Raw genomic sequence first — 27,144 nt, forward strand, 5'->3', positions numbered from 1 at the left:
CCTGATACTCCCGCTAAAGTCCTCTGGGGGTAAACATCACATTCCTTTATCTTCCTTTCTTTCCTGCAAAATACCATAACCCGGCTAAGTAACGATTTCCCTCAAGGCCTGTATTTCGAGTCCTCTTTCACATGGTGATCGCCACGTCCCCCAGCCTCACAGGCCGCGTTTGAGGCTCTGGGCTCGCGCGAGGCGGGGGCAAGCAGCCACAGCGGGGGGAGGCCAGAAGGCTGGCGGGCGGCCTTACATGGAGCGGAGAGGCGGTGCCTGCCTATGCGCACCAGTCACGGCTGCGCGCCGGCGCCGCCACCCCCACAGCGGGCGGCGGTTAGTGCAGTGGGCCAGCTGCCGGCGTGGGACCGACGAGGGCGGGAAGGCGCCGAACTGAAGGCTGGCACGGTTGTACCTTATCTTCTCTCGCCTCCCTTCTCCTCCCTGCACCTCTCCTCTCGGGCTGCCCTCGCTCCCGTCCTTTCCCCTCCCCGCCCCGGTGAGGACGGGGCCTCCCTGCAGGCTCGCGGCCCGGAGCTCTCAGCGCGGCGGGTGGGGGAGGGGTGGCGGGCCCGGAGAAGAAAGCACTAAGGGCCGCTGCGCGCGCGCGGCTGCCGGCCAGCCTTCCCCTCCCCCTCGTCCTTCTCCCCGTCGCGCGGGGCCCGCAGCCCGCCTTCCCGCCACGTGACCCGTCCTTCGCCCTCCCCCTCCTATTCCTCTCGGCTCCATATTGGTAGTGAAGCTGCGGGTCCGGTCACAAAATGGAGGTAACTGCCCGCCGCGTGGGGAACGCGGGGCTTGCTCGCCCAAGCTGAGGCAGGAGTGGAAGGGGAGGTGAAGCAGCCTCTACACCTCTTTCCTCCAGGAGAAGAGAGGCTTTAGGTCCCCACCAGCGCCTCGGGGCGGGAAGGGGAACACTGGGCGCGGCGGGAGGGCGGGGGGAGAAGCGCGTTGTGGCGCCTCTCGCGGGTCCGGCCGGCGCCTCCGCCTCCTCTTAGTACTTGTGTAGCGCTGCAGAGCCATTTTTCCCTGCGACATGACGCATTAGCCCGCAATGGCGGCTGCTGGCAGGAAGAGGGAGGGTGCGGGAGAGGCTGCGCTTCCGCCGTGTGGCCCCGCGGGCGCAGCGGCTGCGGGCGCAGCGGCTGCGGCCGCCATTTCGTTGCTCTCCGGCGTGTGGGTGAGGGAGACCTGGCCCTCGGCTTGGGATACGGCTGTGGGTAGCAGAGTTCTTCACAGCTGTCCTGGAGGCACCGAGGCACTTTAGTGCATATTCGGGCGAGAGTGAGGAGAAGAGGGCCCCACACATGTGTGTGTCATTGTTCTGTCCTCCCTGCGTGCCCTCCCCCAACTCCTGTATTAAGGTACCCGGAGTAGTGCGTTGCTACTTCCTACTGCTTTAAAGATCTGTTCCCAGGGTCTTTTAGTGCAGTGCGCTGCTTCTCCCTGAGGAATGCTCGTACACGTTACAATGCTTCCCTCACATTCCTCACCCCACCCCGAGGAGGGTTAGCACGTGTAGTGAGCTTTTGCTGCCCTCGGAGGTGGGGAAAGTATGGTGCCAAGCTTTCTGTGCTTATTTTGCCTTTCTCCCACTTCTCCAACCACACCTGTACAAGACTCACCACATGTGGTATCCTGCCATGATCCTGGAAGTTGAATCAGTCCTGCACAAATCTTGCTTCAAATTTTGCTCAACTTGAATGAAGTCAAGAGGAAAAAAGTTGAGACTAGGGCAATCACCCACACCCTACCTGGAGGGAAATACTGTAATTATGTTTCCCCCCCCCCCCCCCCAAGCTTTCTTCTCATCCCAAAACCTAGGTATTTTTGCTCAAGTATTTTAAGTACTAGTATATCTCCATATTATTCTCTGAATGGACGGGTAAACTTCCATCTTTGGAATGTTTCTTTTGCCTCTATTATCTTGGCTCTGTAAGAGTTACAGTAGCATTGTAAGTTTCCTTGAGTAATGAGGCACGTCCTAGTGACTTCTCATTATTAATAACTAACAGATTTGTTCTGAGCCTTTCATCAGTTCTGTGGTTAAATTGCAATGTACAGCTGTTTCAGTGGTAGTTTAACTCAGCTGATAAAAATGTTCAGAATATTTTTATTTGGAGTCGAATACGGATATTTTTTCGGTGTTAGGAATAGAAAAAGCTAATGTTGGTAGCTTAACAACTTGTTATGAGGAAAAGTAGCGGTGAAAAGAGCAGTTTCTCATTTCAGCAGATAGTGCGCATTAGCAAGCAGACAACTCTTTTGACCATAAGGGCCTTCAGAGGCCATTATGGCAGAGACCAGAGAGCTTGATGTTGGCCAGAATGGAGCCTCACTAGGGAAAGCAGCAGGTAACAAAATCAGAGGAGTTGTACGCTTTTCGTTACTTCAGGTTCCTAAGTTGAACTGATGTTTTATTTAGAGAATTTCAAGAGCAGATTTAACATTGTGTAGAGAGAAAATGAAGATAATACCAGCACTTTGATGTTACTTCGTAAAGCCTTTAAATTTTTTAATGCATTAAATAATGGTAATAAAGTTACAAGAAACATCGAAAGTAATGATGAATTGTAGCTAAAGATAGTAATAGAACATAGTAAGGCAAGTGACAATCTCAGAAAACTTGAAATAATAAGAGCTAAAGGGAACATGATGTGGGTTTTTTTGAATACTTAGATATGGAGTTGTTCACTGAGCTTGTAGTGTAAAGTACTTGATTTTTGTAATAGTATGTACATAACTGTTAACATTCATTGTGCAAAGTTGGATGTGTAAATAGAGAGTACAAGGTAGTATATAAATATATCACTTGAAAGCAAAAGTAGTGCAAGATGACTAGTGCTATGGATTGCCGAGGATCAGTGTTAACATTTCTGATGTTGCAAGAATAGAACCGGTAAAAGGTTCTTGCACTGGTGTTAGTGGAAGATATTTTTTGCTACAGAAAGCATGTTTCATGCTAGTCCCAGGCTGCTGGATCACTGAGCACGGGACGTTACATACATGATCATTCTAAGTAGCCGTATTTGCAAAATGTTAAATATTTTTTTTATTTAAAATCTGGAGAATTTGGTTTATGTAAGAGTTTTGGGTATCAAAAGTGGAATTTGCTTGCCCTGCACCAATTGTATTCATGATAGTTACATAAAAAAATTAGTTTACATAGGTGGTCTTCTACAGATTTTAGCATTAGTTTGTACTTAGTTATTTCTGTAGTTGTAATAAGACTTTTTCTAGGATAGGAGATGTTCCTTTTGCAGCTCTTCTTAATTGTGAACAAAACAGGATGAGCATTTTTACTTTTAATTTTTAAAATACATGTTTTTTCAACTTTGACACGATTCCTCCTGTAAAAGCAATCCCTGTGCTTTGCAGCCAGAGGAGGCCCCACTTCCCAGGAGCTGGGGTAAATACTGACTTACCCAACCTGTTTTCTAGGTTTCCTAGATATAAAAGACAGGCCGAGTTTAGAATACCATTCCAAAATGGCAGCTCTTAAGGAAGAGAGAGATGTGGAAGACTACAAGAGGAAAGGAAGACGATCCTCACAGGTGAGAGAATTGCCTCTTTTTTTTTAATTAAAGTAGCATTAAGGGGAAAAAAGAAAAAGCCCCCCAACTAATCCAATTTTGTGATGTGTTAATTCATAGCTTTTTTTTTTTCCTCTACCTTCTTCATCCCCATACTAGCAGAGTAACTTTAAATTGCAGTGCATTGCTTACAATTTAAGGGGTGGAGCATTAAGCATAGTGGGTAAATTTTGCTTTTTTTGTTTTCTGTTCTAACAAAACTGATAAAATGTATGTTTGTGATTAAAGCAAGGTGTAATTCTTTAAAGAAATTCATACAACCTCAGACTATCAGCAGGAACTTGATTCCTTTCTGTCTTCAAAATCCAGTTTTTAGTGGGAGTGAAGACAGGTTTTTTTTTGCTTTTCTTTTTTGTTAAAAAATGGTTGCCTGATAGTCACTGCAAATGAAAGCGAGGCTGTACTAAGTAAAAATAACTGTTTTCTTTTGCTTCTAGCAGAAATACCGTAGACTGAATAAGGTGCGTAGTATAGAGAAGATGTTGGGGCTCTTCTGGGAGGATGGGAGCTAGTTACTTTGGGGCAGGGTGTGGAAGGGGGTGGGGGGGAGGGAGAAGTCTTGATACCCCTCAGAAAATAAACTCAAAGTTTTAAGATCAGCCAAGAAGGTATTGCATATGCTTATGTGTCTGAGATGTTATCTGATTGCTTATTTTGATCTGTTTGCGTTCTAATGTTACTTTTCCAAGGTGCCTGAATACTTTAGCCAGTTCAGCTTTTGGGGGATTATATGTTACTGCAATATGGGAGGGCCTATATACTTGAATTACGAACAAATCTTGCAAGCTGCATGTAACTGGAAGCGCGTGGTTATTCTGTATTGAAGCATGGCTATAAAGTCCTTCCAGATGGAATGTCGCAACTGTCTCCCTACTCCGGACTTTGGATAGAATGTAACTGGGGTCATTCAGCTGCCTGCTGCCTCAGTCCTGTAGGTTACAAAAGTAGCTTGCCCTGGAATGTGTTTTAAAGCTATTAAGTTTCCAGAGGAAGTCGATGAGGCCCCAGTTGCCTGTGAGCGTTCAGAAGGCAGTTCAGAGTTCTGTTTGGGAAGTGTGTACCCGCAGCAGCACTGTCACGAGGACCGGGGATTCCTGCAAAGATAGGGATTTTTACGGGAATCCCGAGGGGGTGCTAGTTGCCATTTTTGTGTTGTGCCATGTGGGAGAGGCACAGTTGTACCGCACTGCGTGCCGGTACTGTCGGTCGGCCCAGGAGGCCGCGGCCGGGTTCGGCTGGGCAGAGTTGCAGGCAGCGGGAGCCGCTGGCGCCCCGGCCTCTCCCTGCCCGCCTCCGGGGCCGCCCCGGGCGCCAGCCTGCTCCGCTGGCCCCGCCCCTGCGCCGCCATATTGAGTGGAGGAGAGGCGCTCGCTCACAAAATGGCGGCGGTCCGAGTTGCGAAGCGCTTCGGCTTAAGGGAGAAAGTCGTTAGTCAAGGCTGGAAAGAAAGTTCCCTGCCTCCTCTAAGTGTTATTAGTATGCTTGGGAAGTCCCCCAAAGAGCTCAGAGAGAGAAATAAAGCTGCTTGCTAGCTGAAGGTAGGCTGCATGCTCTTCCTCCTACCCTCTCCCTCACCCCTCAAGTGGTGCTGCAAAATGGTGGCGTGTGGTCTGCAGCATCACCTGAGTGGGAGGGAGCCTGCAGATCTCGTTGAAACCGCGTGGTAGTTATGCTAGGGAAGATGAGAGAGATGTGTTATGCAAATTTGCTGCCCGGGAGAGACTGCTGATATAACCAGTTTACAGCAGAAGGACTGAGAAACAACATCTTTTGTGATAGAGGACGGTACTCTGAAAATCCTAGAGATGCTTAATCCCACTGAAAAGAAAATGCCTAAAACCCCTAAACAATTCCCTTTGGAAATATTGCCTTTTATACATGTGAAGAGTTCCTATGCCATAGTTATGTCCTGAGGTTAATTTCTCTCCAGTAGAAGAGAGGAACTGTTAACAGCAAGTGTTTTTCTTCCTGTGCGGGGTTGGTAGTTTATATGCATATAATAAAAATAAGCAGGAAAGGACGCAGCTTTTCAGGAGTGACCTGAAGAGTTCTGTGGTCATTCATTCAAGGTAAAAGCAGTCTGAGTTGCTAACTGAAAACGTCGTAGCCTTGAGAGGTGTCACAGAACTGTAAAAATTCCAATTTTTCTTTCTATAGGTTTTTTTCTCTTGAAAGAGTCTAAACTCTGTGGCTTCCTGTAGTAGACTTCTTTTAATATGTATGCTATTATTAATAATGTATTAATATTATTAATACTATATTAATGTCTATTAACACTTCAAATGTTCCCATCTTTAACAGGACCCAGCTAAAAATTAAGTACTATCAGTCGATTTTAAAAAAAAGGCAGCCACAGAAAAATATTTCACATGACCTAAAGCAGTTTTTATTTGCAGTACGTGTGCTACCCTGTAAGAATTTAGGTATAGTTAGAAGGGTGATTTTATTATTCTTTAGCCCAGACCACTTTGAAGATAGGAGGAAAGAAGTTTTACTTTGCAGTCATGTTACCATTGACTGTCAGTCGTTTATGTAATGTTCCTGTAGTAACCACGTTAGTACCTTAAATAGAAAGTTGTTAGGGAAGGTACTGGGGGTTTTTCTTGCTAAATTTAGCACGTGTTAAGGGCAGGGAGTTACTTCCCAGACAGCTTTTCATAAATCTTGGGCATTGTTTCTGCTAGTACAGCCTGAACATCATAAACTAGTGATTTCCTAAAGCAGCGTACAATTCAAAAATTCTCTTTTGCCATGTATTGTTTCACAGTATACATTATTATTTTTAAGTTGTGACAGAGGTTAAAGCACATCACCTTCAGGTTTGAAGCCAGACATGTAGGTGTAGCAGTCTGTGTCTGGTCAGGTCTCAGGCTAATGCTTCCTCTAGTTTAGGTTAACTCACTGCAGCAGAAACAGTGAAGCCTGTTCTGCATTCATAATGCAGATTTGAAGTCATACGTGGCACAGCTAGCCAGCAGTATAATTGGCCAGCACTTTGTTATGGAGTGTTTTACATGTACAAAAGTACCAGCTTACTAAATAAGATTTTAATCTGGTTGCTTTTTATAGTACTTCTCTGTCAAAACAATGTTCCATTATAGCTCCCTGTCAAATGTATGGGGAGTATTCCAAGCCCAATGGAAAAAAACACAACACTGAAAGACAGCAGAAACGCTAGTGCACTTGTAACCCTACCTCAATCATGCTGGAGAAAACTGGGCTCTGAAAATTAACACAATTTAAAATGTGGCTGGCCATATATAGCTAATGCTGTCCAAGAACTTAAATGAAATGTGTTTGTTTTATGATGCTGGCCTGGTTTAACCCCAGCCAACAACTAAGCACCGTGGAACACCACCTGCTCACTCCTCCCCTTCACAGTGGGAAGTAAAACTGGTGGGCTGAGATAAGAACAGTTTCATAAATAGTAATAAATAATAACAATAATATAATTGTGATGAAAAGGATTGTAACAAGTAGAGATAAATAAAACCCAAAAAGAGACAAGGGATGCCCAGTGCAGTTGCTCACCACCTGCTGACCAGTGCCTGACAAGCGATCCCGCCCCTCTGTGCTACCTTCCTCCAGTTTCTATAGTGGGTATGATGCTCTGTGGTATGGAGTAGCCCTTTGGCTGGTTTGGGACAGCTGCCCTGGCCATGCTCCCTCTCAGCTTCTCGTGCACCTCCTCACTGGCTAAGCACAGGAAACTGAAAACACCTTCACCTTAGGATAAGCACTGCTTGGCAGACACTAAAACATCGATGTGTTAATATCAGAACACAACACTGTACCAGCTGCTGGGAAGGAAAGTAACTGTCCCAGCTGAAACCAGGTCAGATGCTTGTTAAGGTGCCAGTTGTATTCCAGCAGTTTTGCCCACTACTGGGTACTTTTTTTATCTGATAGATGGAAGTCCATGGTGATTGATGTTTGAGAGCTATTTCCCATTTATGTGTTTCTACTTTCTTCCTTGTGTGCACTCAATTAACAAATTTATTTGAGTACCAACTCTGCAGTTTTAAGGAATTGATCAATTTCTTCCAAATGCATAGAAATAAGTTTTCAAAAGGATATTCCAAAAGGCTAGAACCTCAATTTAGACAATAACCCTTTTTTTTTCTTGTACACTGTGTTCTTAATTTTTCTGTAGTTCCTTCTCATGATGATGCTTCATAAACTGTTAGAACTTCCCTGTATCTAGCAGTGCTTGATCCCTAATCCCTATAGAGCCATATGGAAGGCCAACATAATATAGGTGTAAAATGAATGTGCTTCCAGGGGAGGGTAAGAGGCAACCGAAATATTTAGTATCTTGAAATCTCTACTGTTGTTTGCACTTGAGCACTCTGTAAGCTGTTAGCTAGTTAGTGTTTTAATTAAAGTCACGCCTCATTGAATTTCTGCTGTACTGCTGTTTAAACCCATTAGAAGTCATTGTTCTCATGTAAATGTATTCCACCTATTTAGTTAAAATCTGCACAGGTAATTCCTATTAATTCTGTGAGATTTTAACTCTGTGATTTGTATTCAAAATACTTCTTTTATTTTTTATTTTGTAGGGCCATGAGCCAAAGGAGCCAGAGCAGTTGAGAAAGCTGTTCATTGGAGGTCTGAGCTTTGAAACAACAGATGACAGCTTGAGAGAACACTTTGAAAAATGGGGCACACTCACGGACTGCGTGGTAAAGTGCCAAATCTGAGTTTGTGCTTTTTGAAAGGACAAAGGTGCTTCATCTAGCACAGAAATGCCGAGTAATTCCCTGTGCTTTTTCAGGTGATGAGAGACCCCCAAACAAAACGTTCCAGAGGCTTTGGCTTTGTGACTTATTCCTGCGTGGAGGAGGTGGATGCTGCCATGAGCGCTCGACCGCATAAGGTCGATGGACGTGTGGTTGAACCAAAGAGAGCGGTTTCGAGGGAGGTAAGTTAATGTTTCAGTTACCCTTGTGTCCTAATCTTTACCAAATATTTTACAATGCTGAGTGTAATTTTTGGTGTCATAGGATTCTGTAAAGCCCGGGGCACATCTCACAGTAAAGAAGATATTTGTTGGTGGAATTAAAGAAGATACAGAAGAATATAATTTAAGGGAGTACTTTGAAAAGTATGGCAAGATTGAAACCATAGAAGTCATGGAAGACCGGCAAAGCGGAAAGAAGAGAGGCTTCGCTTTTGTAACTTTTGATGATCATGATACAGTTGACAAAATTGTTGGTATGTAACTCTTCAGCAAGAACTGACTTATGGGATGAGGGCACAGCGTCAGGTTTCAGAACTGCAGTGTGTGGAATGCAAGATGTTGACACTGTCATCCATTTTACTATTGTAAGAGGCAAAGTAGATTTAATGTTCCTTTTAGAAGTGTGGTCATGCCTTACAGTAGCTTTCTACAAGAGTCTTACAGCATATTGCTGTCAACGATTTGATTCTCTAATGCTTTCCTATTTCTCAATTTTCTCTAGTTCAGAAATATCATACTATAAATGGACATAACTGTGAAGTGAAAAAAGCACTCTCAAAACAAGAGATGCAAACTGCTAGCTCCCAGAGAGGTGAGTTTAGAGTTGTGCATGGTTATTCTGTGTAACTGATTTTCAATTAATGTAATTGAAGTGAAATATTTTGCAGGTCGTGGGGGTGGCTCAGGCAACTTCATGGGTCGTGGAAACTTTGGAGGTGGTGGAGGGAACTTTGGCCGAGGAGGAAACTTTGGTGGCAGAGGTAAATGACTGGCAGTTTTCTATAGAATGTGATTTCTGGTTTTTATTTCCTGTGACAACTGACTTAAACACTTAACATGTATCTTAAGGAAACCGTTCTCATCTGTTCTGTGTTCCAGGAGGCTACGGGGGTGGCGGTGGTGGTGGTGGGAGCAGAGGAAGCTTTGGGGGTGGTGATGGATACAATGGATTTGGTGATGGTAAGTGTTCTGCTCACTTTTGTTTGTTAGTTTTTCCCCCAACATTATACTCAACTGTAAGTCTTGCCTTCACCTTGGAAACAAAGTTTGCTTTGGTCGTAATTTTCTACATTGTAGAGCTGTGAAGAGTTAAAGGTAATTTGTTTTCCCTACAAAATGATGGATGGGAAAAACACACTCTATACTTTTAAGTAATCTCACGTTGTGTTCACGTGGCAGCTGTTTATTGTGAACTGTAAAGATTCATGTGTCAGTTGATGACTGAAACTGAATAAAGCAGTGACTGACTAACATACTACGAATCTTTACAGTCAACTGTTTTGAACAGTCAACAAGTCAAGGCTTTTCATGGCTCAGTAGTACCTTTCTCATGATGAAATTCAGATGAGTGTCCAAAATGCATCTGAAGAGAACTGTAGAGTTGTCAAATGACTCTGGAGGCTACATTTTGAGGGGAGAGAATGAGAGGAGTGTATAGTTAGTTTATGTCCCAATTCAGAACAGATAAATGTAGTAATGCTGAGTTCTTGGGAACTATATCGCAGTAGGGAACTACTCCATCAAACTACTAGAGACCAGATCAGCATCTGGAATACGAAGTCTTTCAGATATGCATTATGTGATTAGAAAGAATAATGCCCAGTCTCTTTGACGCACATGTAAATAAAGCAGTACATCTAGATAAAAACTGTAAACCAGAATGTGTTTGAGGGCTTTGCCTACTTGAGTCATTTCAGTTGAGAGGATGATACACAGTACTTACTGGCAAAACCATTTGTGTAAAGAGGCAGTTATTACATGGAACGGGGTGGTGGTGGCATGTCTGTATTTTCTGAAAGCCAAGAAACAAAGAGTATACAGAAACTAATGGGAGGGATTAAATAGATAAATGATGCAACTGCACTGAAAACAGGGTGGGACATTTCTATTGCGTGTTTTTGTCACTGTGGGGTTTGGTTGCCGTTTTATTTTTGTTCTTTTAAATGGGCCTTTTGTTACCAATATTTAACTTTGATGAGTTCAGTTTGACTCCTTCTGTTCAAAGGTGGCAACTATGGAGGTGGTCCTGGCTATGGCAGCAGAGGAGGTTACGGTGGTGGTGGAGGACCAGGATATGGAAACCCAGGTGGTGGATATGGAGGTGGAGGAGGAGGATATGATGGCTACAATGAAGGAGGGAATTTCGGTGGTGGTAAGATGCCAGCTTTAATTAGACATCCGTGGCTTTTAGGCAGTTGGACGGTGCCTGAAGTATGGTACTGCATAAAATAAGCTATGCAGTCAGGTCTCAATGCCAAATGTCATGTTACATAGGGAAAGTTCTTTTCTGTCTGGGTCAGCTTTGTTACGCTGTACAATGTTGCTTTGCCTGGAAGTTTTTCCAAGAGCAGCAGCTGTTAATCAATGTGTGGAGGGAAAGCAGGAGAATTGTCAAGCTGTTGGCCATTTGAAGTATGCTGTTTCTGCCAGATGTGGGTTCACAGCGTGTCCATTGCATCCATCCTCCCTTGTGATGACTAGAAATACAAATTTATATCAGCTTTTGAACTGTTGTCCCCAAGTTTGGGGAGTTAAGCTGCAAAATCTGCTACGTACTTTTATTATTACCCTCTGTGTGTATGCAGCATGCCCGTTGGCAGCTCTCACTTTTTGGAACAAACGCATTGTCTCATTTATGCATTTACAACAGGAATGTGGGACGGTAGAAGAATGATGGTGAAACTCACTTTCTTTGAGTTTGAAGGCCTTAAATTAATTGTGTTGACTTCAAATTGCCTGCTCAAATGCATATAAATTTTTGAAATGTCAGGTTGTGCGTTTTTGACCTGCAACGAAAATCCCGTTCCTTATCTTCAAAGCACTCAGGGCCATGTGCCCTGTGAGTAGAGGCACCCTGCAAACTGCTCACAGTTCTGTTCCAAGATGTTGCAGACAGTTATGGTTCCCATTTATACTGCTTGTCATAATTTAGCCAGCTTTGTGTCCAAAGCACTGAACAAAAGTGGGGTTACAAGTCTGTGTTTGTTTCAGGTAATTATGGTGGAAGTGGCAACTACAATGATTTTGGCAATTACAGTGGACAGCAGCAGTCTAACTATGGTCCCATGAAAGGTGGTGGCAGCTTTGGTGGCAGAAGTTCAGGCAGTCCCTATGGTGGTAAATATGGGTTTATTTCAGAAGTGTTTTGGGGGTTCAGATTTCTCACGCTGTTTGTATGGCAACATGCACCCTGTGTTTTGTAGGTGGTTATGGATCTGGAAGTGGAAGTGGGGGCTATGGTGGTAGAAGATTCTAAAAATACTACCAGGAAAAAGGGTAGGTGTCATGCATTTTTCTAATGATGATTAAGAATGTGCAACTGTTCCCTGAGAGTAATAATTTTCTTATCCTGTATTCAACAGGCTACAGTTCTTAGCAGGAGAGAGAGCGAGGAGTTGTCAGGAAAGCTGCAGGTTACTTTGAGACAGTCGTCCCAAATGCATTAGAGGAACTGTAAAATCTGCCACAGAAGGAGCGATGATCCATAGTCAGAAAAGTTACCGCAGCTTAAACAGGAAACCCTTCTTGTTCAGGACTGTCATAGCCACAGTTTGCAAAAAGTGCAGCTATTGATTAATGCAATGTAGTGTCGATTAGATGTACATTCCTGAGGTCTTTCTCTGTTGTAGCTTTGTCTTTCTTTTTTCTTTTTATTTTCCCATTACATCAGGTATATTGCCCTGTAAATTGTGGTAGTGGTACCAGGAATAAACAAATTAAGGAAATTTTAACTTTTCAATATTTGTGTAGTTCAGTTTTTCCACATTTAGTACAGAGAACTCTATAACAGAAATAAAAATGTAGTTTAGGGTGTTTCCTTGTTAGTTAATAGAGAGGATTAATGCATTTCTCAATTACTATTTTGTATTAATTTAAAGTTAACAATAGAAACACCTATTGATTTGCAGTCTTAAGGGGTCTAGTCTCAGTGTATATATGTAACTGTCATTGACATGAGTTACATAGGCATACAGAGGGGAGACATCTGTATGTTGCATTATAGTTTGTTTAGATGTATAACTAGGATTGAGTTACTCAAATTAGTGTTTGTGAATTATAGAACTAAGCTTTACCTTAATGAAAATTTCAAATTACCTTTTGGTTTGTGCATATTTTTTTAATTTGTAGTTCTGTATTAGTACTAGCGCTTCAAGAAAATAAGGCATGATAAATATTTTAACAAGACCAACTTCAGACACATTAAAGCTGTCTCCCGTCTCCTTTGAGATGTCTGAGGGATAACTGCAGTTGCTTAAGTCTTGGGGGAAGAGAAAAACAAAACTTGCTTTTTACCTTTATATTTATTGTACTTCCCGAGAAGTCGAGGTGGGGGGAATCAAGTGCCTGTTTCCTTGGGATACACAATGATTCTGTTTCAATAAAACTATGCTTTGGGGAGGGTGACTTGGAATTTTCATCCCCCCCACCATGTCCCCGCTTCCCTCTCCCTCGTGCCAGACTGCGCTGTTCCGATTCCATGGGGCGACACAGAGTCACAGGCGTGTTCCTCACTAACCCAACGGCTGTATACTCTCTTGCATGCACCCTAGGCAATTTTCTGGACACATTCTCCTGACGGGGGCCAAGGGTAGCGCAGGGGTCAGCCCTGACAGTCCCAGGTAACGCCTTCCCAAAGCCTGGGTAGTTGTAGCTGCCAAAGCCTCCTCCCTGGCGAGTGCCTGCGCTTGGCCGCGAGCCGAAGAGCAAACAGACACAGTGTGGCTGTGTCTGCATGCCCAGAGCCGCCTTCCGCCACGCAGAGCGGGGCAGCCGTGGGCTCCCTCCCTCCCACAGGCAGAGCGCTGGCGTGTCCCAGCTCCTTCCCCGGCACTGCAGTAGCAAATCTTAGCTGTGCACACGGCTAGAGATGGCGCTTCATTCCCACTGCCCACCCCCAGGCTGAGGCACTACAGTCTGTCCTTGTTCTCACCCGATGTGAATTCTCTCGCCTGTTGCCAGGACAGGGCTTGCTGTCAATTCAGGCTCAGACCAGTAGGGACCCAGGCAATAGAAGAAATAACAGACACTTGACAATGTGGTGTTGGAATTGCTCACGCCTGTTTCACTTCTGGGTCGATGTGCAGTATAAGGTAAATGTGATTCCAGTGTAGGAATGAATCTGCAAAGATGTATGGAATGGCTCAAGGCACAATCAGTCATACTGATAATGAATTGCAATTTTAAGAAGCAGTAGAAATATGAGTGTGTTGTTTGAAAACAAAAAATGAAATGCTGTTATTTAAATGCTGTTATTGGAGTGTATTTAGACTGCAGTATGCAAAAATGAGGAACTGGTGTCAAAATGGTAGCCTCCAAACTGGATTTCAAAGCTTGCTTATTCTTTTCTGTGGAGTTTTAAAAAATATCTCTTAAAGCAAGAATTGGTGATTTAGTGAACGCTTCTGTTGCTGTACATATTAATTGGGGCTCGGGGTGGAGAGGAGGCTGTATTTCAATAAAGGCATTTTTTAAACAACCCATTTGGAGTTTGAAAACGTTGGAAACTAAACCACCACTCACTAGGGAGTGAGCCACCCATCTACCGACTTGCTTTGTATGTTCCTACGCTTAGAAGATGTGTAGCCTTGTACCTGGGGCCTGCCTCTGATTGCAGGGACAACTGGAGGATGGGGTCGATGTCCCTTCTGACTCTTGATCTGGTATTGCTAGATTTTTTTTAGAATGTATTGACAGTGTTCTTTTTAACAGGGCCTCTTGTAGCTGTACGGTGACAACAATGTTAACTTTGAAAACTAGTGTCATAATAAACTTTATGAACAAGATCTGTATGCAACCTTTTAAGAGACGGATGTAAGTGACCGCTTTGTAGGTGGGTGGGGTAGCGTAGCTGTTTTTTGTGACGTGGACAAGTGTGAGCCGTGAGGACAGTGATTAACCAGCCATAAAGAACCTAGGATGTGCTGCTTTGATCCGTACTTTGCTAAGGAGACCCATAAGACAGGACTTCAGGCGCCTATTGAGAGTGGAGAAGTCAGCATAATTGCAGAATGACGAGGCAGCAGGAGCAACAGCTTCAACTTCCAGAAAAGTGAAGGCATAAGATACTGTGCTGATAGTGAGCAGCTTTCCAAAGGCTAGTTAAATCTGCTTATCACAGCTGAAATATCGAAGAAAGTCTAGCAAGAGTTCTTCACCTTTGGAGCCTCCTTGAGTGATAGCTACTTGAGTTGACTCAAAATCAATAGGTCTAGCATTTAGACCTGAAAGGAAGGGCAATGAGCATAGGTAAGGTTTGCCTTTAAAATTTTTCATGATTTATAAAGAGTACCGGGAGGTATTTAAACAAGGTAAGAGTAATTTCTTTAATTTTCAGGTTGAATGAGAAGCTGCTGCTTGACAAAATGGGGAATGTCTTGCACATCCTCTTCCGTTGACGGTTTCTGACTGGGTAAGATTTGTAGCGTATAGTAAAACACTTGTTTAACCCTTGTTTCCTTGGAGGCTTTCCTTTGCCAGCCTTTTTGTGCCAAGGAAAGCCTTAAGTATTAAGGAGCAAGTATTCCAGCATCTGCCATCCTGTCTTTGCTGTGCTGGGTGAGGGTGGCCTGCTGACATAGTTACTATTCAAGAATCTTCTGTTCCCGGCAGGTGCAAAATCGCCACGGGGCCAAGGTGATCAAGACGGAAATGAGCAATGTTTTGGAGTCTGTGCTGTAGTTGTGGTGGGGTGTGGGCTGCAGGGGCCCTGGGGAAGTGGCTGTTCCCTTGTAGTGGAAGAGGTGCCTGGCAGGAACCCGGGAGGGCGTGAGTGCTGCAGCAGTGGGTTCCTCACAGCTCCCGGTGCTATGTGATGTGCTGCTGCCACTGCTGCAGGAATGTGTCCAACAATTGGGACGGTGGTTTCCCTCCTTGGAAAGGAATCCTGGCTCGTGGGTTTGCATTTACCTGTACAGATAAGAGTTCCCTTCCAGATGTTTGGTGCTCTCAGGCCAGGTAGCTCTGTGGACGCTAACACTGTCCCGTGGTACTGGGCTGAAAGCACAACTGCACTTACCTGATAAGCAGCAATAAAAGAGCTTTTCAGGGCAACTTCTTTTACACTCCTTGGTTCTTAACTCTTGGAACATGTGTTCCATTTTCTGCATCTTTCATTGTTGCAGGTATGGAAAATCTTAAACTTCTTAAGCAGTAGTCTGTTATCTATTTAAACTTGCCAGTACATTTCTCAGTTTGTGTGCTGTTTATTTTTGTGAAGTCGGGTTTCTATTTCGGTGCTATTTTATGCTTCAGTTTCTTGGAAAATAAAGCCATGTGGAACTTGTGCATTTCAGTTTTAACATGGGACTTAGGCATGTTCACAGGCTGATTTAAGCTTGTAAACTAATCTACTGACTGTAAACATCCAGAAAGTAAACTCTTCACATGGTAACATACTCCCAAGTTAACTTTTCGGTTTAGTCTATGGTGGGAATGTTGAGGTTTTTGTATAGTCATGAGATACATATGGAAATCTCACAACAACTGTGTGGTTTTTAAAGTGTTGACAAATGTTTTTGCTTGGCCAAGATTGAGCCAAAATTTGAAGCTGCTGCAGTGAGGTCAGTCAAAGGCAAATGATTTTGCACTTGACAGGTAACAGTAAAATCTTAAACCGTAAAAGCTTAAAAATATTTTAACAAGATTCAGTTTGCATTCTGATACTAGGCCCATGAATAGAGCAGAGCTCCCAACTTTGCTTAACGTGAGGTGATTCTCTGTTGCTACAGACTTGTTCTCTGCTCTAAAGGGGTCTTTTTCCACCACGTTTAGAACTGGATGGTCACTGTTAGAACCATTTTCATGCTTGGATTTACAACATTTTTACTAGAATAATTTGGTTAACATTGATTTTCCATACCCCAGTTTTAGAAATAAACCTTGTCAAAGACAAACATGTCCTTAAGGAGTACTTGGTCAAGTGTATCTTTGTCCAAGAGGCACTTCCAAGAGTTACGAACATTGTTTCACAGCTTAGGTTTTGCTATAGTGGCTGCTGTTGAAAATCACAGCTGTAAGTGGAGACAGAGATGTAAAGATGTAAAGTTAACGAAGTGTTGGTCCTGAAGCTGTACTTCAGAAGTATATTTGATACCTAAACCTGTGTGTTCAACTAAAAGCAATGGTACTTCCAGGTAGTAAAAAATTTATTTCCCCCAGTAGGGCCCAGGTTGATGCAGATGTGGTAAGTGTTTTGTTATTCTAGAGCACTAACATTGAACACAGCATTTTGCCCTTGATACCCTTGCACTATTCAAGGCAGGAAGAGGAATATGCTCTTGGTCTTTCCAGCATTGATTGTGTGATGTACTGACTTGCTGTCTTTGGTTCCTGTGTTTAAGACATTCATGTGTTTTCATATGGTGCCTGCACTGCAGTGGAATATTCACTTACATCTTAGTCTGTGGTCTCTTACAAGTGTTTGTATCTTAAATGGTGTGGAGCATGAAACATCTCGAGTGTCACTAAAAGACGTCTGATGGATTATTCTTTTTCTGCTGTGGGTGCTACAGGTTGACATCTCACTAAGATTAGCTTTTTCCTGAACTAAAGTAATCCAAGTGTCTCCGTAGAAGAAAATGGCCTTCATGTAGAAGATAATATCGCAAGATTGGAAACAGAATAATATGTTATAACTGGCAAAGACTTCAGGAGTAATGGTGCTAATGTGCTGAAATCTTAGAACTTGTGGTTAAACAAGTTTAAAAATAGCATGGAAATTTTATATTCCAGTATGGTCCATAATGGATTGAAATTTGTCAAAATATTTCAATTTTGTATCAGAATAAAGTGTATCTTGTCAAAGGACTGTAACAATCTGTAGTGCGTTGCCATCACGTTTTTTTAGTGCTGTGAGGAACACAAAGCGGTCTGAATTATTGCCACGCTTTGAGTTACAGGATCACCTTTCCAACTCAGGATGACCAGCCAGAAACAAACCTTGATGCGACCCAGCTCTTCAGTTTTACTTTTCGAAGTTCTAAAACTGAATGTTTTGGTCAAGAAATAAGTGGTCTTCAGGTGCAGGCTTGTGGGTGTGTGAGGTCAGCATTGTCATGCATTGGACCTGACAATGCCACTGGCCACTCTTGGGTTTGGGAACAAAATTGTTTGGTTATAGATACCTCAGTAAAAATAAAATGAATCATATTGTTTGCAATCTGAAATTATAACATGTACCAAAATAATGTGGAATATTTTTCCTTACTGGTGTTGGGTGTTGTGATACGAGTGCAGCGTTGGCTGTGGTGATGTGAAAAACATGGTCCCAGCTGAACGCATGTTGTGGTCCGAGTTACTTCAGACTGATTCTTTGCCTGGTGGAATTCAAACAAGGCTTCTGCAGTAACTGCAGTTTTTTTGTTGTTGCTCTTTTCATCTTGGTAATGGAATAAGTATCCCTGCACTGGGTTTTAAATGAGAAGGTGGTACAAATACCATGGTCCCTGCAGAACCTGTAAGGGTGCTGTTTGCTTTTGCCTTTGGCGTTAGTGCTAAAGCAAGGAACAAGTTGAAGTGGAGGGAAGGGCTTTACTGAGGTCTTTGTTTTTTAACCAATTTGTAATTTAAGTATTTCTATTGCAGGCAGTGAGAAAATCTTTTCTGCAAGCTTGACATCAGCCAGCCTAGTTAATGATGGGGAGGAACCCAGGAGCTCTCCTCTTTAAGTTCTCTGAGCTTTGCCATCAGCCTTGCCTGTGTATTTGAGCTACTATTTATCAGTGTTGAAAAGACTGTCTGGGGCCATAGCTTGGTGTGCTTTCCCCCTTCTGCCTGTGCTCTGAAACTGGATTAGATCCTCCTGCATGAAATGACAGCAACATCACGTGTTTCCCTACTGCTCAGCCAGACTGGGTGATGTCAGAGGTGTTTTCCTTCCAGGGCAGTGCTGGTGGCAAAGTCAAGGGGGATACCATTCAGCAGCAGGAGCAAGAAAAATACAGCTGCAATATTTTTGGTTTTGTGAAGCTGGTGCTCGGGTGCTCTGTCTAGGGCAAATAAATCTGCTTTGTCCATCAAATCCAACCTCTAGATTTTCAACCACGGGTATTGACCATTTGCTCCAAAAAGAGGTGTGCTCTTGCATGGAGTGTCAAGACTGCACCACGGGATAGACTGACAGCCTGTTGAGTAAGGCAGGTCAGTACTCATAAGGTAAGCAGCCTCGAAGGGCAAGTTCGGTCATCTGGATTTATGTTTCCTAAAGTCTTCTTGCAAAACCACCAGGTCACTCCATGATGTATGGGGCAGGGTTCCCAGCACTTCCAGGGATGCTGGAAAACTGAGGCTATGTGCTTTTTTTTTTTTCACAACTTTTCATCTGAGGCAACACAGCAGATATTTTAGGGGGCAGGACCTCACTTGAAAGTGTGCAACAGGTGACACAGTCTAAGTTGTTACATGAAACCTAGTTTTTTCCTTAAGGTAGGCAGGCCTGGAACATGGGAGAGTCCCAGGTCCCAAAGACTCTTCTGGTACTGGCAGTGGGCCATCACAGCTGCCCTTTAAAGAGGATGCAGCTGATTAGTTCATGGTTCCTAGCTCTGGAGCAAAATAAGCTTAGTGAAGCTGCTCTTACTGCTCTGTTTTCCTACCCCTGCTGCTCTTGGGTTGGCTAAGGTTGCACTGCAGATGAAGTGTGAGGGAGAATGTGAGTGTGTTTGCACCAGGTACTAAAGAGAGGCCTCTGCTGTTCAGAATCAGTAAATGAGTTAAGGGGGAAGATGAATGACAAGGTGACAGAGACTGGAAATAAAAAATTATTTGGGGCAATAAAAGCAAAAGCTGTTTGTGAAGGGTTACACAGATACTGCTGGACAAAACACAGCTGCAATCCTGAACACCCAGGAAGAAAGAAAACTGGTACCTCCGTAAGAGTTGATGCTATTGAGGGGGGAGGGCTTAGAGTTGGGGAGCTTTATGAAAGCAGCAACCCACACAAGAGACCTTCCACAGCAGCCAGACCATGCTTCAGCAGAACCGTGGCTTTCTCTACGTTGCACTTTTTTGTTGATTGCACACAGAAGGGTCCATAAAAAGTGTTAGTAGGATGGTATCGGGATTATGATGATCTAAAATTGTTCCTTTGGCTTTGATAACCAGCCAGGAGATGAGGTGCGTTCTGGGGGATATGAAACTCTAGTACAGTTTAAAAGTTGGGGAAATAAAAATGTCAACAGTGAGTTCAACAACAACTGTATCAGTTTATTTAGCATTATTTTAACTTTATGAATAATGAGCTAATGGAAGGCTACTTTCCTCAGCTGCTCTCTAAACACTTTTTCCTACAACATTATTAAACTATCTTTGTGAGTCCTACTTTTACCCTTTGGCAGAATCTCCAGTTTCTTTTAAAAATAAATGTGCCATAAGGTCTTGCAACACAACTGTGTGCTTATGCATACCTCTATTTAATGTAAAATATTGTCAAAGACAAAATATTCCTCAAGTGATACAGAACACCCATGGCAGAAAAAGCAGTTCAGATTAAATGTGTCCTTTGAGAGTTTTATAAGGAAGATGAGCTGGGTTTCAGTATTCAGATCAGTACATATTTCAGATTACTACTTCTCTGTTTTCTGTAATAAAATATACCGTGATCAAGTACAATTGATTCCACTTGAAAAGTAAACAAACCAATGCTCTTTATTTGCCCAGTTTTTATTCTCTTATAATTTAAACTCCACAGCATTTTTCAGTTATTGATCACAGGTTCCAAATGGCACTTGCCTTTTTCTATAAGCTCCACCATCCTATCAGTGACAAACAATCCTCACTGTTCAGTCTCAGACACACACAGTGTATTTCTACAAAATTTACTCAAAAGCACTCAGAATTTTTTAGTCAGGGAAAATGTATAATGCTGACAATGTCTTCCTTCATTAATAGATTTTTTTAAATGCCTTTGTAGGAAAGATGTCCTCATGAAGTTAAGTAGTGTTCACAGAGCAAAACAAAGATTATGTAAACTTAGCATAGACCTGAAACTTAACTCTGGGTTATACAATCCTTCCAAGTCGCAGTTCAAGTTACAGTGAGCAAAGCATAAGTAGCGCTGACAACAGGGGGTGATACACATCTGCGTATTAAGGTTATTTATTACATGAAGACTGAGCCTTGGAAAACTACCAGGGACTTCCCTTCTTTAAGGAATTAAGTGTGTATGAAGTAGTTAAAAAAAAAGGTTAAAGAACTGATAAATCAAAAATCAAACACCCAAGTATCAACTTTTTTACTCAAAGTCATACATAAATATAAAGCAAGTATAAATGTGTAATAAAAATGGGAAACACTACCACATATTTATAAAAAAGCATCAGAAGCCATATTCTGTCTTGCAAGAAATTATATTTAGAAGGCTAAAATCATTTTTATATATATCAAATCTATGAATATAACAAGAGATAGGAACTGTATATAAATACGGTATCTTTAAATATTTACATGTATATGGAAATTAGTCAAAGTGGTGCTACAGGGTCTGTTATAAAAGTGAGATTACAAATTTTGCATACATCCATCTGCATCACGCTATTAGTTTTAAACTTGCCTCTTCCATCAACTAATTATTAATTTTTAAATCATCATTGCATAGAATTACTTGGAAAAAAATACTACCTCATTCTGCATTCCACCTCCCAGTAAAAACTATCAGGATAACAATACAAAAACAGTGACTCGGAGAACAGTAGCCAGCTGTGCCACCCTTCAAAGGTTAGTCTCTGCTTTCCTGCTTTTAGGAACAAGAAAGATGTTGCCGTCTCTAGTTTGCTGCAGTGAATATTCACTAGGAGAGTAAGACTTACCATCTTCATCACATAGCATGCTGAAGACCTCGAGGTATAAGGTGGTTAGTTGCTTTTTCATTTGACGAAGGCTTTTGTCATGCTCTCCCTTTTCCTTAAGCAACTTCTCTTTCTCATCTTTTAGGTTACTCAAGTCTTGCTTCAGTTCCACTATATTTTCCAGTTTTCTCTTACGGCAGTTTTGAGCAGCCACTTTGTTCTTGCCTCTCCTGCGTATATCTCGAATAAGCGTAACCTGGGCCTCGTTGAACTGCTCCTTGGACATCATTTCGTTGAAGTCGTCTACAGGGAGGTTGATGATTTGTTCAACAGGAAAAGGGATCTGCAGAGCTTTTGCTCTTTGCTCATCTACTGTGAGATGAGCTTCAAGGCGGCTTGAAGTTTTATCTTTTGTGAATGGAGCTTTGGGGTGGCCTGGACTGCCAGGGGGTTCTTTCTTTGGTGTGTTTGGATGCTGCAAATGAGGTGTTTGAGTGCTTGGCTCCCCAGAAGAAAAGGCTTGATCCTGGAAGGGCAAAGAGACAGCAGCGCTGGCATTGCTCTGGGGCGCACTTCCAGGAGTACTATCTGTGTCATCCATTTCAGAATCGCTACAACCATAAGTCTTATCTCTGTAGGCAGATGATTCAACAGGTGATGCTACACTAGAACTAGCATTCAATGAAATACCAGAGTCAGAATCATTACATTCTGGTATGATTCCTGAGTGGCTGCCACTAAAAGCTTTACAGAGTGAGAAATCAGAAAGATCAATAGGTTCACTTAGGATTTCTGCAAGTGACTGACTGATGGTGTGTGTCGTTGATGTGTCACTGTCTGCCTTTGTATCAATAAAGGTGGTGTAGAAGTCCTCACAGAAGTCAGAGTTTGAAGGGGACATGTCATTTACAGAGTTCACACTCATTTGACTGGTGTCTTCTGGTGGCAAAATGCCAGAGAAGGTGCTCTCAATACCATCCAGGAAATCTGGGTTCACATCTTTTCTCATGATGGGTAATGAGCTGTAGTAGTTGTAGCTGTCATGCATCTCTGTTGGCTTCATTTCAGGGCTTGTCACTGTGCTTACCTCAGCCAGGTTATCATTTTCAATGTTAAGGCACTACATGGGAAATGAAAATGAGTAGTTTAGCAACACATCTCTGATGGATAAAACCTTTTTCTATAACCCATCAACATTACATATATTAGCAATCAACATACACATAGAATGGGCATTGCAGCCTTGCTGTAACCTAGATGACTACGACATGCTTATACTACAAAGGCAATCTAGGAAGAAGACTAAATGCCTAAGCAACTTGTCCTGGACAGAGCTGTTTAGTTTAAGAGAGCAGAGCCTCTGAAACTCATGGCAAGATCCTAGGGAGACCCATTCCAAGGCTCTATGGAAGCTGCACCGAGCCCTCCTGTTCTGGTAAATTGCTTGTGGGAATCCTGGAGCTGCCAAGTCTGAGCTGCTCACAGACACCACTGCTAAGAATGGCATGAGTACAGCAAATGTAAAACTACAGAATGAGACTTAGTGAGCATCAGTAGAAAACAGTGACCTTTACTGCTCCTAATTTCATGTTAAGTGACAGAATCTCTTTTCCTCAAAAAGCAAGATTCTTTTAGGATGTACTGAATGAAGCAGCTGTTCAGTGCAGAGAAAAGCAATTCTCGGTGAAGTCAAGTGAGCATGAACATGAGGCCTCACAAACGTTAACTCACCCCACATATTTTTAGTTAAGCTGCCTGACATCAGTGTGAGCATCAAAGACATATTACACTGATGGGCTTTCATTGCCTACAAAACCAACATTCTTTCCAGTGGGGTGGCAGTTTCTTAACTGAAGCTGAAGTAAGTGTGCCTGCTGTCCCCAAAGAATCAGGCAATTACTGAAATGATTCTGTTCCTCTTAAGAAGAGATCACACACCGATTATTTAACCAGAGAGCATTCAAGACTTAAGCTTTTTTCTTTTCTTCAGACAAAATTTGTAAAAGGTAATGCCCTCATTTTATCTCCTTTCAGAAGATGATTCAATTACTACTCAGAAGTACTGCAATAGATACTTTTTGGTTTCTTAATGTATTTTCATCATCACTGCTGCCTCTTCACAGCCAATTACCCTTGTTACTTGTGTGGGGTTTTTAAGCCTATCACAGCAGCAAAGATCGGGAAACTAAGAAAATTCTAAGAATTATAAAAAGATGAAGGGAAAATGTAAAGTGTCTCCTGCAAACATTTTAAAAATATAGCAAGGTGATTTTTTTCTTCCTTTGAAATATTCAGTTCACCTACATTACACAATTAGTTCTTACTGAACATATATAAACAGTAGTTATATACTATACCTGACTCTTCTACATATCTAAATGTACATTCTATTATCATCTTTACAAAACATTTCCCTTAAATAAAATCTGAACACAAAGGTAACCATAAATGATTCACACAATCAGACACTGCAAAAGAAACATTTACAGTAACGCTTCTGGAAGCAATTCCCGTTTAGAGCCATAATTCAGAAGCGTCCATTGGTAAGCAGATGAAATTTCAACCATGGTCATGCTGTAACAAGCTGCATACAGAAGCAATGACTTACTAAACATGGCAAGTTCTGATGGGGAAAACAGATTGTGTTTTATTAAGGTCTCTTGATAAACAACTGATTTCCTTCCTCCTCTGTGTTTTTTAATATATTATTAAAAGGTTAAAGCTTCTATTGAGTTATAGACACCCTACAGGTAGAGAATCCAACATGATAATCATAATCACCATCTGCTAAGATGCTACTGTACTGCACTCTCCAAAATATGCTATTTTTTTCAGGTGCTTATCATACTAAACCTTTACCTGTAATTCTGGAAGGGACAATAATTCTTCCCAAATTTGCTCTATGTTCTGCATATCCTCTGCACCAGCAAGTGGAACTAGAGCAGGTGTTTCAGATGGCTGCGTTTGATCAGAGGAAATAAAGACTGGGTTGCTATCAATCTGAGCAGGAACCAGTGACTGAAATGCAGCTGAAGAAGCCTGGAGTGTTTAAAAAAAACCCAAACAAAACAACAAACCACTTAAAATTTGAAAACTCAAAATAAACAACAAACCATCACCATCACCCACACCACCTCCCCCCTAAAAAATCCATTCAAAAAACCCAACTGAATTTTCTGAAGCAAAAATCTGGTTTTCAGTGTTCTACCAGTTCTGCAGAACAAATAGACAGTTTTTTGCTAACAAAAGCATTTTTGGTAAACAACTGAATAATAGAGGAATACTCCCATTGAAGGCATTTTTGTGTTAAGGAAAGAAATATGGGGGGGGAAAAAAGAAAAACTAGAAACTGGCTGATGAAGGGCTTATCCTTACACATTAAATAGTCTAGGCCAGCACATGGAAATAAACAATTAGAGCTGCCCTAAGCTCACTGTAATAGACTGAGTGCAGTGTCATTATCTGCAATAAGTGGACTACTGCCATCAGCTGGTGTTGTGTGCACCCAGTCCTGTCTGGATCCTGGGATTCAGAAAGCAGAAGGAACACAAGATCCTCTCAGCTTGAGAACAAAACTCAAATCATATCACAAATTAATACTACACTGAGGACACGTAAGAGAAGCCATGGCACCGGTGCCCCAGAAGGCCACATGAGAAAACCACTGCACTGACCATTTTTACCTCATTGTCATCTATAAACGGGAATGCTCCTGCCAAGAGCTGCATGCAGTCATCAAAGGACAAGGCCTCTGCTTCTGGTTTTGTAGTCTGTGTGGTCTAAACAGGAAAGTTGATGGAAAAAAAAGGGTTACTTCATCTTTGAATAACTGAAGAATCTTCCATTACAGCAATGAATGCAAATACATTTTAGGTAACCACTAGCATTTTGTCTTCCTGTGAATGGAAAAAGGTTTAAACACGCTTACAAGCACATATTAGAGTTTACCTGTGAAAACCCGATTGGTGGCTCAATATTTTCTGACTGAACGTGCGGAGCTGGCTGAACAGGAACAAATTCACCTGTCTCTTCATCTAACTCCAGCTGAGCCAGCAAGGCTTTCTCCTGCTCTTTTTGGAGCTGCTCTTGTCTTTCCTTTTCAAGTTTCTTCTGTTTCTCAAGCTCATACTCCTTCTGTCGTTGACTAAAATCAAAAACTTCACGCCTTGCCCCAAGGTCTATATCTTGCCTCCAAAGGATGTCGATCAAGTTCATGTCCTGTAATAGAAATGGTTTTTTTTAGGCAAGCATCCTCCCCAGCAAAACTGGTTGAGAACAGTAGCAACGCTTTTAATTTCTGTAACAAGCGGATAGACTCATGTAACTGAGGCTTATTCTCCTAATCCTACAAAATTCACTAAATAAAATATGGCTCTATACAACCTGTCTGAAGTGTGTGAACCGATGGTTTGGCTGCTGTGGCCCACAGACAGGCTGACAGAAACTAAGCAATTTGTTACAACCGGGAAGGTAATACATGAACTAGCCAGAGGCTAAATATATTATTCTTTCCAAAGTTAGCCCACAGAGAATATGAAGCTATAGAATTAATTATGTCACAGTAGGAAAGTAATTTTTAGGAGAAAAGAACAGAAATTGGAAAGTTTGCCCATGTACATTTTATTTCTTCTGATGACCTTACAAAACTGTAAAAGCTAACTAAAGACACGCTGGGGACTGTCTGAAGTAACTGTAATAGTCATATTGCAAAATGTAATTTAAAATATTGATGTTCCTTTCTGTTATTAAGTATTAATCTTAAAGATCAGCAGAACCAGGCTTCAGAGTCAGAGCATAACCTGGTTTCAAAGTCACCAATGGCTGTAACGTCACTGTAGCATGAAACACAATTATTACAACTATTAATGAAAATATCAATGAAAATATTAAAGCTTAGTCTGAGCTGATGTTCTAAGTGTGGTTGGTTTGGAGCAATTGAGTATAAAGTAGGGATCAACAGGTCTCAAATATTGATAATCGGCTGGTCTCTGGCTCATCACAGAGCCAATCCTTACCATACAGCTAACTTTGACCTACATGTTCTGGAAATCAGCTAACGCTTGCACCTGCAGTGTTTCAGAAGACAAATTATACTCTGCTATTGAGAAAACCAAGTGGTTATATATTATTGTATTTGACTACAGTGTCTTTTTAATTTATTGCACAAAGGTTTTTGACTGGGGGAAGAAGGTTAGTGGATTGTGTTTTTTACCGTTCAAATAGTCAATGTTTTTAAGGGCTGAAGTTTGAACTATTTTCTTCTGTGAAGTAAACATATCACTCATAAATTATCCATTTGGACTTGGTGGCTACATTTTTCAGATGGATAAATGCTAACAATTTCCAGCCAGCCCCTGGGAATTTTTATTTTATGGCATGTTTCACTACTCTTTAAAATTACCCAGCACACAAAAATGATGTTCAGTGCTGGGCATTCTCATCGGACTAGGACATTACAAATAATATGGCAAACACTACATTTCATTTAAAGAGAATACTGATTCGGTTAGCAGTTCTACACCCAAAATACACTTTTTTTGCCATCCTATCAAATTAAAACACACTCTTAACACACCCTTATCTCTAAAAACTATTTTCAAATAGAGAAGCAAAATAACCGGAATGCCAAGTCACATTGCTGTTCAAAATAATTCCTTCTGTACAACACTTAGGGTAAGAAAGCTTTAGGGCAACCCTACATTTGAACAACCCAATTCAGTATTCTCGTTTCTTTGTTAAGAATTCTGTAACCACTATCACTCATATTTACACATGGCATGAACTACATTACTTTTCTCTAAAATCAAGGAGTTAT

The 27,144-nt window shown here is 42.0% G+C and overlaps 2 protein-coding genes across 15 annotated transcripts in view; one reads left to right on the forward strand and one right to left on the reverse strand.

Annotated features, from left to right (window-relative positions):
* Positions 1–292: 292 nt before the first annotated feature.
* HNRNPA3 (heterogeneous nuclear ribonucleoprotein A3) lies at positions 293–18,565 on the forward strand. 7 transcript variants are annotated; one of them, XR_009819462.1, is made up of 13 exons: positions 293–399; positions 3,433–3,545; positions 8,147–8,269; positions 8,362–8,508; positions 8,591–8,801; positions 9,050–9,139; positions 9,201–9,308; positions 9,427–9,507; positions 10,553–10,699; positions 11,539–11,664; positions 11,751–11,823; positions 14,882–14,956; positions 18,130–18,565. XR_009819462.1 is itself a non-coding variant. In XM_062005066.1 (12 exons), the coding sequence occupies exons 2-11, from the start codon at positions 3,480–3,482 to the stop codon at positions 11,801–11,803; spliced, it is 1,152 nt and encodes a 383-aa protein (XP_061861050.1). In that variant the 5' UTR covers positions 293–399; positions 3,433–3,479; the 3' UTR covers positions 11,804–11,823; positions 14,882–17,711. The 7 variants fall into 7 exon arrangements, 4 of the variants coding, with proteins under 4 accessions (XP_061861050.1, XP_061861048.1, XP_061861051.1 ...); XR_009819460.1 differs by lacking the exon at positions 18,130–18,565 and adding an exon at positions 15,157–17,711; XR_009819461.1 differs by lacking the exon at positions 18,130–18,565 and adding an exon at positions 17,058–17,711.
* Positions 18,566–20,189: 1,624 nt separating this feature from the next.
* NFE2L2 (NFE2 like bZIP transcription factor 2) overlaps positions 20,190–27,144 on the reverse strand; it is a 31,290-nt gene continuing 24,335 nt past the window's right edge. For 7 of the 8 annotated variants that reach the window (XM_062005061.1, XM_062005060.1, XM_062005057.1 and 4 more), the window contains 4 exons: positions 25,278–25,547; positions 25,004–25,108; positions 24,189–24,368; positions 20,190–22,449 (listed from right to left, as the gene is read on the reverse strand). In XM_062005061.1, the coding sequence (XP_061861045.1) occupies positions 21,253–22,449; positions 24,189–24,368; positions 25,004–25,108; positions 25,278–25,544 (1,749 nt within the window). In that variant the 5' untranslated portion in view covers positions 25,545–25,547 and the 3' untranslated portion in view covers positions 20,190–21,252. The remainder of the gene's footprint in view (positions 22,450–24,188; positions 24,369–25,003; positions 25,109–25,277; positions 25,548–27,144) is intronic. The other variant, XM_062005056.1, reaches the window with a different exon arrangement.

The sequence above is a fragment of the Colius striatus genome, chromosome 11 (genome assembly GCF_028858725.1).
Source record: "Colius striatus isolate bColStr4 chromosome 11, bColStr4.1.hap1, whole genome shotgun sequence".
Taxonomy (NCBI): Eukaryota; Metazoa; Chordata; class Aves; order Coliiformes; family Coliidae; genus Colius; species Colius striatus.

Bases quoted from the DNA above. Each gene is read 5' to 3' on its own strand.
- HNRNPA3 (XM_062005066.1), top strand. From the start codon at position 3,480: ATGGCAGCTCTTAAGGAAGAGAGAGATGTGGAAGACTACAAGAGGAAA. The intron at 3,546-8,146 runs GTGAGAGAATTG...TTTATTTTGTAG, and splicing joins AAGGAAGACGATCCTCACAG to GGCCATGAGCCAAAGGAGCC. The intron at 10,700-11,538 runs GTAAGATGCCAG...TGTTTGTTTCAG, and splicing joins AGGAGGGAATTTCGGTGGTG to GTAATTATGGTGGAAGTGGC.